The 11,171-nt window shown below is 41.1% G+C and overlaps 1 protein-coding gene across 2 annotated transcripts; it reads right to left on the bottom strand.

Moving 5' to 3' along the window:
• Positions 1-1,522: 1,522 nt before the first annotated feature.
• Positions 1,523-9,987, bottom strand: lig4 (ligase IV, DNA, ATP-dependent). Of its 2 annotated transcripts, none has more exons than XM_004573277.6 (3): positions 9,871-9,987; positions 5,105-7,175; positions 1,523-4,007 (listed from the first exon to the last, which is right to left on the bottom strand). In XM_004573277.6, exons 2-3 carry the CDS (start codon positions 7,165-7,167, stop codon positions 3,338-3,340), a joined length of 2,733 nt encoding a protein of 910 aa, XP_004573334.3. In that variant the 5' UTR covers positions 7,168-7,175; positions 9,871-9,987; the 3' UTR covers positions 1,523-3,337. The 2 variants fall into 2 exon arrangements, with proteins under 2 accessions (XP_004573334.3, XP_004573335.3); XM_004573278.5 differs by having other exon boundaries at positions 9,922-9,981.
• Positions 9,988-11,171: the final 1,184 nt, after the last annotated feature.

Below are 11,171 nucleotides of genomic sequence, written 5' to 3'. Positions count from 1 at the left end.
TCTTACAACCAAAGTTTTTATCTGACATAAAATGTATAGAAGTCATACATATACCAACAAGACAGTGTACATGACTGTCACAACAGCGTCTGTTTTCATTCAAAGGCTTTATGGCTTTTCCTATAATTTTCCTGGTGGGCTGGTCTCTAGTCAAAATGCCCGGGCCGATTTTTTGTCCCAGTCCAGCCCTGGTCAGAACAGCAAACCGTCTGTGCTCACAGCTGTAGCTGTATGTGTGCTTGACCTGACCATATTAGGGATCTGCTTTCTATGACATCATACGCATGTGTCTACATTTTTTTTCTTCTTAATCAAACCACACATTACTCTGTGCTCTATAGTTTGTATTTACCCAAACCTATTTTGGCTGCTCCCTTATTCACAAGGATTCACCACAGTGCACATTTGATTGGGCAGACTTTTACACTGGATGCTTTGTCCAGACACAAGGCGTGTCTCCTAATTTACCTACTAGCAGTCAAATGCCATCCTTAGGAAGCACCAACCCGAGCTTGATTTACTGCCGTGTTTGGCTGTTACTTTCACTGAGGGCAGGCCGTACTAATTGCAGACTCATACAAACCCTCCCTGCAGCCGTGAACCTCTGTTTGGTCTTATTACTAGCTCATTAACTTCCCCTGAGTGCGTGCAGTACTGGTGGTCCAGGAGTTGCTTCCAAACCATTTGTCTTCTGCTTCTGTCCTGGGTGCTGCTGCTGGTAGCAGCTCTCCAAAAGCTGCAGCCAGCCTAATGAGAGCATTTATCCCATTAGGGACATCATATTTCAGCAATGCTGGATTTACAGCAGATGTTTGCATCTCCAGATCGTCGGGACTGATAATCTGCTCCTGTGAGTCCTTTTAGGGGACCAACGGCAGCACTTTGTACTCACAAAACTGCACAAGGAAAAAGAGCTGGTTGAGTACCTCTAATTAAAGCCTGTCACTCAAACGCTCACTCAGCATCACCTGGAAATAGTGCAGAGTGGGCGTTGGGTTACAGAGTGCACATTGAAGTACATAATATTTTTTTAACTACTAATGAAGACAGTTTTTATCTCTTATTTTGACAAATTTGGCAGAAGACTGCTGAAAAACATGCCTTAATCTTTATCAATATCTTAAGCATAGAATTTTAATCGCAAAACTATGCAACAACTCTACAGGGAATCTAACAACGTGTTAACAACAGGCCATTATTCACAGTATATGATTAGGAAGAGGTGTCTCATCACTTATACTTTAAAAATGTATTCATGCGGCATTTACACATAACAAAGCCCAGGGCGCCACAGGCAGCTGCCTGCACCTTAGAGATGATGCTAATGAAGGTTAGAACATATCAAAGACTCCCAAGACTCATCAGTGACATTTTTGAAGGCAGGAAAACATGGCCACATCTTTGTTGGAGGGCCTTGAGCTGAGCCAATTTTAACGTACCCCCCGTGTGGTCCCTTGTTGAAGAGCTGAGGCAAAGGCCATCGCTTCACACAGATGTTGTCTTTAAGAAAATTATTAACAAATTGTATTTCAAACCCCTTCAGGATTATTTATTAGAGTCGTACTTCATACATAATGACACAAGAGCACAAAAAACAGGAACAGTTCAAGACATTTTTCTTACATTAAAGGACACCACGTGAAATTGTCTTCACTTGTCATGAACACGCAACGACCTCCAGGGTGAAAATTGAAGGCCATGTGAAAGTGCCAAAAACTACAGTTCCTCTAAAGCCACGTGGCACTTGTTCCAAAAGCAAATCAATCCCAAAGATGAATATAGCTGCTGTGATGCCTCAACATTAGCATCTGGCTATCACTTTTGTGGAGCCAGAAGTTACTGTACTTGGACAAAAGGAAGACGTTTTTAGCTAATGGTAGCAGGCTGTATTCACAAACACACAAGTAGCAGGCTAATAAAACCGAAGCACAAACTTTGATAGTTTGCACCACAGAGCAGGTTGTATTACCTGTCACATCTTTCTATTACAAAGGGCACAGACAGTAACATGCAAACACAAGTCCAATTAATGAAAGTGAGACGGTAGCAGATGGCTTGTATCTGGACACCTCTAATTCAAGTATCCAAATGAATTGATTATATTAAATTTATATAAAAATTTTCTACTAGGATGTGGTAATTCTGTAAAGTTGGGCATTTTAACATGGGCGTCAGTGTGGACTTTTGGAGCCAGCATCAAATGGCCATTAGAGGAACTGTAGTTTTCGGCATTTTCACTCCAGCTTAATCTTTAAACCCTGGATGTTGCCTCTTGGTAACTCGCCATAAACTTCAAATCTAAAATTTATAACTCTACATTATTAAAAATCATGCTTTCAGCCTGGTGCACAAAGTGTTTGGGTCTCTATGGATACTCTTTCCCTCTATGACAACTGAACAGGAGGTAAATGTTTCAGTAACTCACCAGCCATATGGGTAAGACGTGACACATATAGCTATCGCCAAAAACTTCATTCATGTATGTAACTGAAAGAATCCTGCTGCTGGTTCCTTTTGGAGCAATATTATTATCTGGAAAATAATGTGGCTTGCTGTGAACTTTAGATACCAATGAGTAAAAATCGCAGTGGCCATGCACATCTTTCATTTACAGTCTATGATCATGTTGAGTGTCTTCTTAGGCTCTGGAGGGAAAGCTCCAAACGTAACTGGCTAAACAACCTCAGATTTGATGTTTTCCCAATGGGTTTGGAGAAAATGGATATTTAGAGGCTAAGGTCGATCAAATCAAATACACTGTGGAATCATGGGAAACACGAGTCAGTTTTTCCAGGTTCAATTTGAACCATTATTTTCTTAATCTCTCTCTCACAAGTCCGTCAGCTTAGCTAAAGTGAAACATGAAACCACTGGAGCGCCCCTTCACAATGGACAGATTATTATGGCAGAGCATTCCCTTGCTGCTGCTCTCTAATGTGGATCATTCACCGAAATTACTGTCAGAATTAAACCTTCCATTTCTGGTTAATTGGCAAGTCTCCTTTCTGCTGCAGAAACAGTTTTAATAACTGCTTGGCTAAAAATCTGAAAGAAGGAAGGACCGACCCCCATCCCCATTCTCCCAAAAAGCATCTGAACCCTTCATAATGATTCTGAGTTTGGAAATTGAAAAACCAGTCAGCAGCCTATTCATTTAAAATTAATAATAAGCTGTCTCGTTAAGAACACAAAAGACAAAACTCACAGAAACTGAAAACCCTGAGAATTAGTGTCGTTGGAGTTTTCATGCTGTAGATTTTATTAAAGAGTTTATTCCTAATCGTATTAGGAACAAATTAAAAATGCTGAGTGTCCATTTAAATGTACTAGAGCCTCTTCAAGCCAGATATTCAGTGTCATTCATCACATGCCCTGCTTTGATTGAATCAGTCACCCATGTCTCTTTTACTATCTTAAACTTCCTCCTAAAGCAGCGCCTCAGAGTTCTCAAATCCAGAAGTCTTGTTGCCTCTGCAATAATAACATGTGAAACGCCTTCCTCCAGCTCTTCCACCACTTTTCCTCCATGGTAACGAAATTCCAATGCCCTGGTGTCCAGGCAGGTGGCAGGTATGGCACTTTTAGGGTCTCCTATGTCAGCAAATCTGTCCATATATGCTGTGAACGGTCTGAACATGCTGGTTGGAAGGTCATCCCAGCCGTAGCGTCCCTCCACCTGCGTGACATTCACCTCGTTTGCTGCGTCTGCGCTGCTGATCCTGTTGAACACTTCCCGCAGCTGCTGCTCGTCTGTGTCAACAAAGTAGCTGTCACCATAGCTGTCGTACTCCTTGGCAAAGTGCTCCCTGGTGGAAGGCGACATGTGGATCATGTGGCGGGGTTGCCATGGAACCACCTCCTTCTGGTCCAGGCACTCCAGCAGCCAGGTGGCCCAAACTATGTCATGCTGGTTGGATGAAATCAGGTTCTTCACGCGCATGTTCTCCACACCGGCAACCACGCAGTAGGTGTCCCGTCCAGGGTTCTGAACTACAAAACCTCCACACCTAAAGTGGGAATTACATAAAAAATTATTAATTATTAGACACTCAGTCATAACCACCACCTGAAGTTTCTTCCTGTTAAAAAGGAGTTTTTCCTTACCAGTTTTACCAATCGCTTGCTCACAAGGGGTCGTCGGGGTTCTCACTATTCTCTGTATTTTAGGGTCTTTGGCTTCCAAATGAATCCTTTCATGCATGAATTATGACAACCTCAATCAGGATTTTTTTCTTGAGTATTTTTATTCATCTTTAGGCATGAAAAAAAGAGTGACCCCTATGCGTGAAAGGGTTAAAGTGCCTTGAGGTGATTATTGTTGTGATATAGCGCTATATAAAGAGAACATTTGAGACTTTCCTCCAACAGCTGGATAGACTCCAACTCTTGGAATCCAGTGGATAATGAAAGTCCTTGTCCTGTTGTTGCCTCTCTAACCAAACTTAAAACACATGGAAAGCTAGTGCTGCTATGCTATAGCTTACCATGGCTGTAGAGCAGAACAAATGATATTGTTTCCAGCTATAGTCCAAGATAGTCGAATTGGAGTCATCTAACTGGTTGAGAACCTTTTGGAATTACAATTCATTTAAGAAAGCGAGGAAGTGCCTCCTGAATGCCAGTGCCACTTGCACCGCCACAGTTCTACTTATCCAGATGTTGTTTACTCAAACATAAACACAGAAAAAGTGATCATAATAACAAAAGTTGAAACAGATGTTCCCTGTTTCTTCACAGGGCTTGGCTAACACACCATTAAAGTCCCTACTGTTAGCTAAAGCAGTAAAGCTGTATCTCTGCCAGGGCTGTCACATGTTTACATTTATTAAAAGTTTATCCATTTACATTTTCTTACAATGTGTCTTCATCCTGTAGACACATTATAAAATGTATTTATTAACAACTTTATTAAAGTGAGAACTCAGCCACGATATCAGCGCTTTACTTTAAGATAGACTTGACTTAATCATAAAAATTTCATTAAAATACTAAATACGTAAAAAAAATGTTGTCTGCCCAAAATTTCTAATTCAGTCATATTTTTTTCTTTAACTAAAATACCAAACTAACATTTACTTTACTAGAAAAAAATAACTTCTGTTACCTGGCCACACCCTTTTCCAGTTCAGACTTGGGATGATCTTCGGTGCCATTCAGGATGCAGAACTCCACGTCCTCAAACATATCTGTTTCCTTGGTCACCCCGGAAAGGTCCTGGGGCTTAAATTGGTCAATGACGCCGATCACTTTCTTGGGTTTGACTGGGAGCTTGCGCTTCTTCTTTTGCGGTTCATCGTTGTCAATGTGAAGGTGCCGAGAGGCAAGTTTCCCAGACGCCTTGCTGCGGAACTGATCCAGCTCTGCCAGTGTCATGCACTGGTACCATTCTTTGTCATCTCGAATCTTCTCAATCCTGGGGAAGCGCAGAGTACAGTTGGTTTTATACATGTCGCTTCCGACTATCTCAGCCGCTTTAACCTGGATGATAACGGAGTTGCAGGGTTCAATGTAGACTTCCGGTTTCTCTGTTCCACACAGGATGGATGCTGGTGGGTTGTTTTTCCGGTAGACCTTCCAGTGTTTGGTGAGCTTTAAACCAAGGTCATACAATTCTTTCATGGTGTAGCCGGAGCCAATGCGGCAAAGGGTATGGAAAACTGAAGGTTTCTCGCCAGGCTCTGGAGCTTCGGCCACAGCACATAAGAAATGGGACATCATGCCACCCCTTCTCCCTTTTCCCCAGTAGCCACCAACAATCAGCAGGTCAAGCTCATCCATCAAGCCATCCACATATTCTGGTTTTATCTTCAGCCAGCCTTCCCCTCGCTTGTCAGGTTTGTAGATGGATAAAGGATCCTTCACCATGATCCCCTCTTCTCTGCTGTCAATAGCATCGTTAAGAGCATTCACCACCTCCTGCATGGTTCTGGCTTCAGCCTTTGGCACCAGATGCAGCCTTCCCTTGGCTGGAGTGAAAACTGTCTGAAGAATCTCATGTCGCTTCTTGAGAGTTTCTTTGCCTAACTTCTGATCATTTATTAAAAGCACGTCAAACACACAGAAGCATGTCTGCAACTCTGAGTCATCCATCAGCCTCTTGATGTCAAATTTGCTCCCTTTCTGCATGAAGGTGTCTGCTGCCGGGTTGTATGCCATCATCTCACCATCAAGAATGCAGTTCACCACATTGCTTTTAAAAACATTGTGGATATAAGGCGTCAGTGATCCTTCCAACGGGGATCCTCCAAACTGCTGCGTGTACTCAAAAGCATTTCGGCTGAAGTACTTGTACACATCCCCATCTTTGTGCAGCTGAATGCGCTCTCCATCCAGCTTTGTCTCAATGTAAAAAGTGCTGTTTCCCATCTGTTTCTCCACGTTGCGGATGTTAGCCACAGCTGCCAGCATAGGTTTGAAAGCAGAAAAAAGTCCAATAGAGACTTCACTTAAGGACACGGCTGGATTGTGTAACTGCTGGCACACCTTGTTCAAGTCTGTGTTGACGTTGTAGAGCTCAGCAGCATCTGGGTGGAAAACTTGGAGAACGGTTTCTTTGCTGATCCCGAGCTTCATGTCCTTCAGAATCATTCTAATGAGCCACTTTTGCTCAAGAGCTGAGCTCTGGGTGATGAGGTGCAGCAGACTCTTTTTGACAAGATCTTTCTGCTTGGTGGCATTGCTGGTGGCTACTGAATCCAGGAAGTCGTTGACCTCTTTAATACTGAGATTTCCTTGGCTGGTGCATCGTTTCTTCAGCACAAAATACGCCATGCCAGCAAAGTCTCCAGCTTCTCCTTGGGACGTGGTCGGTGCACGGTAATTCAACAGCTTATTAGCCTCAGGGCCATTCTTTGGGAGGCCTAATACATCAATGTAGAGTTTAGCCAGCATGCTCTCTTTGATGCCATATGCCACTCGCTCTCGTTCAAAAGGCGGGACTATGAGGCGCATGGCAGGATAGAAAGAGTCTGTAGTTTTGGAGTTGTCTTTGTGGAGGGCAGAATGAAATTCCCGCCATTTCTCAACGAAGTACCCAAGGATCTTGGATTTCTCTGGACGGAGTTTGGACTTTTGAATTTTTTCTAATGTGGTACACAAGTGAAGGAAAGGAACCTGAGAAGCAACAGATAACTGACTGGAAGCATCAGTTTTGGAAGTGCTGTCCATGGTGAAATCTGTAAGACCAGTTAAAAGAAAGAAAAAGTCTGCTCAGTTTAGCCCTTCCTTGAATTCCTCTATTTACCAGCATTTAACAAATTAAATGAGTCATTTGAGAAATTAGTTATTCAACAACAACAACAAAAAGAAACAGATTCTTTTAATAATACAACTTTAAAAGAGGGAATTAAATCTGGTACCACATGTGAGGACTTAATGCTTTCCCCATTTTGTGTGAAGCTGAATATATATTTTTAGACATTCAGACAAAACAAGATGAAGCCAAGACTTGACATGCTCAGGAGCGCAACAATCCAGTATCTAGACTAGATGTTGACAAGTCCAACACACACACACACACACACACACACACACACACACACACACACACACACACACACACACACACAAAAAAAAAAACAAAAAAAAAAACACTGAATGTCAGTGATAATGAGCCAAACTGTTCCATTTCATCCTGTGGTATTCCATGTTTACTACACCACTCGTCATTAAAGTAAAAGATCAAAAGTTAAAAGATCTTTTGCACTTGCTATGATAACATGTTTAGACTTGATAGCATCACAGAATTCTTGGCTGCACATCCATGATGGGACTGATGACTATGAAGGCAATTTGAGTAGTTGGAGATGATGCATTCAGCATTCAGAAGATTGATACATTGTGGTCATTAAGGGATGGACATGGTCAGTGATAACACTCAGATAAGCTGTGGAGTTTAAACAATGGGGCCTAAAGTGGGCCATGAAAATATCCCCTACATTATTACACCATCAGCACCAGCTTGAACCACTGGTACAAGGCAGGATGAATTCATGGCCTCACCAAATTCTAACCCTACCATGCTTGGTTTCAATTCCAGCAGGTCACCTTGACCATGCGTGCATGCCTAAATGCACTTGCTACCATGTGATAAAAAAATGATTGCACATCTTCTCATCACAGTGAGAAATAGTATGTTAATGTGATAGCGGTATTAACTGGTACTTGAAATCAGCAAATATATAAAGCCAAGGTATAAGTTGGAATAAAGCATGACTATAAAAGCGCAATACATTGCTGAAATAAAAGCAACACATTTGTAATAATAATGATAATAATATTACTGCTAATAATAATAATAATTTGTTCTCTCTCACTTTCAATAGAACAACTTGTTTTTAACAACTTGTTTTTTGTAGTTTTTTTTTTTTAGCTCAACTACAAAATAAAACTTAATTCAGAAATAAGCAATCAACTTAAACCACTGCTAAATACTTGTGGGTAAAAATACATTTTAAAATGACTTAACTGCTACTGTAAGTTTACAGCTGCACAATCGCTGATTATTTGTCTGTGAAGGTTCTCAGTCATCCAGGTCATCGTAGTCAAAGGAGCTTGCAAAGAAAAGCGTCTGGACTTCTTTAAGTTACTTGAAGACGTTTCACCTCTCATCCGAGAAGCTTCTTCAGTTCTAAGGTCAAATGGTGGAGAGTCCCAGATATAAACCTAGTGGGAGTATCCCCCCACAGAGGGACAAAAGGACCCCCTGATGATCCTCTAATCGCCTGAGCCAAGGTGTGAAACTGGGTGTGGGTCCCAATCAACCAGAGTTTCGGTGTGTTCATTGTGAAACCTGGCCCCACCTTATCATGCGAATTCCTGAGGTCCGATGGCCCAGGATGTGAGTGGGCGTTAAGGCGTCTGGGAAGGGAACTCAAAACTGGATTATAGATGGCAGAGAGTTGGTGTCGTAAACCACCGCCTCTGTTCAAAGATGGTCGCTCACAGTGGACATAGATGGCTTCTTTCACTCCTCTTTCAAACCATCTGTCCTCTTTGTCCAAAATGTGAACATTGGCATCCTCGAAAGAGTGTCCTTTATCCTTAAGATGCAGATGGACTGCTGAGTCTTGTCCTGTGGAGGTGGCCAAACAGCCACTTCACAAGCGCATGGCACAACACAGAAGAGCCACCTCCACAGGACAAGACTCAGCTGTCCATCTGCATCTTAAGGATAAAGGACACTCTTTCAAGGATGCCAATGTTCACATTTTGGACACAGAGGACAGATGGTTTGTGGGGGGATACTCCCACTAGGTTTATATCTGGGACTCTCCACCATTTGACCTTAGAACTGAAGAAGCTTCTCGGATGAGAGGTGAAACGTCTTCAAGTAACTTAAAGAAGTCCAGACGCTTTTCTTTGCAAGCTCCTTTGACAATCGCTGATTATTGTTCCACACAGATCAAACATGCTCTGACATGTCTCACACTGACTATAAACTCGTTAAGCAGCAGACACTCCTACAGAACCGGAAAACTGTCTTTACCTACCTACCTTGTAAGTATTGAGTTAATAATAGCTATATATACTGAGAACTTGATGTCTGGTACCATAAAGAAAAGCCTTTTAAAGTGTTTGAAAAAAGAAGCAATTCCGCTTACGTTTCAAAATAAAAGTACTGTTGTCGTTTCACATTTGTGTTCGTCGGGGCATGTCTGCTCACAATGAGTTCAAGACCCTTAGTGACAAAAGCTAAAACAGATATGAGTCATTTTGTGTTTTAATTATCTGAGTGAAATATTCCGTTCACACAAAGCAAAACGTGAACTAAGCGCATCAAACACTCTGCTAAAGTAATGCCGGTTCCGTTTGAGAGAGTAATGACACATATTAGCAAAAATAGTGAAAAATAAAAGGTTAAAGATTTACCGTGTTTGCTTATATCCTCAAAAACGGCAGTAAAAGACTGATTTTTCTCACCACAAATACATGTTTACGCTTCCTCAAACTTTAGGTGGGGAGCTTCAAGGAAACCCTTCCCATAGAAACCGAAATGGAAACTTGGTTCCTAGAGACAATGTTTCCTTCCTTTGAAAGAATTATGAAAAATAATTACAAATTTTCTAAAAACCCACAGGTTTAGCATTCAAACAGGACAGGAAGCGCATCAAAGGTTTGTTCTCTTGGTAGTGCAAGCAACTGAGAGACGTGAATTATTTCTGAAAACGTGAAACGCCATGTCATTAATAAGACGTATTCATTCATCAAACCGGCTTTTGTCGAAAAGTGTCTCCGTCCTGTATTTAAAGTCACTGCTGTTCAGACACTGTATTCATGGGGTAAGTTATTGGGTGAAAAGCTGTGTTTGTGCAACGCGTGAAAAACAGAGGTCAGAACAGAAGGGGTAGTCCTCCTGGCTTTTATTTGGATTGGTAATCATTTCTACTCTTTATCTTTGTTTTGATTCTTTATTGTGCTTTGTTTTCTAATGTATGTATGTATTTATTTGTTTTATTATTATTATTATTATTATTATTATTATTATTATTATTATTTGACCTGGTTTGTGGTTTTTCTTCACCGATAACTCTTCCTCAGTTCAGTTTTATTTTTTTATATTGGGCTCAGCGGTGATTTGTTTCTTGTTTGTGATTGCAGATTAACGTCTGCTTTAAAAACACAAGCAAAAAATATGGTTTTTGTCCTTTCTTTTAATGCTCAACAAATTTGGCAAAAGAGACAAAGGATATAGTAGCATATGATGTTGTATTGTAAAAATAAAATAAAATAAAGCCAAAATCATTTTTCTATATTTGAACAGCAGGTTTTGGTTAAATCCAGTGAATGCACCATATATACCACACAGGATAACCCTTCCTCCATTGCAATTAAAGATTAAAATAAATTAAAGGATCTTTGTGTGACTCATTTGATCAAGAGGTTGGTTTAAACCTTAAACACATGTTTCAGTATTAGGAATGCTTTTTTCATAACTACAGGGCTGCTTATAACATTTGTTGCTATCTTAGTTAATGTGATTATCAAACTGTGGACATGTTCTTATTTTTATTTGACATAAACATCTTCTCCTTTAAATTTCCCTCGATATCATTTTCTTTTTCCTGTATCCACCAGCAGAGGGCAGAAATGAAACGCTGCAGTGCTGATGGAGGTACAGGTGGAGGTTGTTTACTACTCTGATCTTGGGGCAGCTGAGTCCGAAGCAAAAG

The sequence above is a fragment of the Maylandia zebra genome, linkage group LG23, assembly GCF_041146795.1.
Source record: "Maylandia zebra isolate NMK-2024a linkage group LG23, Mzebra_GT3a, whole genome shotgun sequence".
Taxonomy (NCBI): domain Eukaryota; kingdom Metazoa; phylum Chordata; class Actinopteri; order Cichliformes; family Cichlidae; genus Maylandia; species Maylandia zebra.
This window is presented reverse-complemented; position numbering and strand designations above follow the sequence as displayed.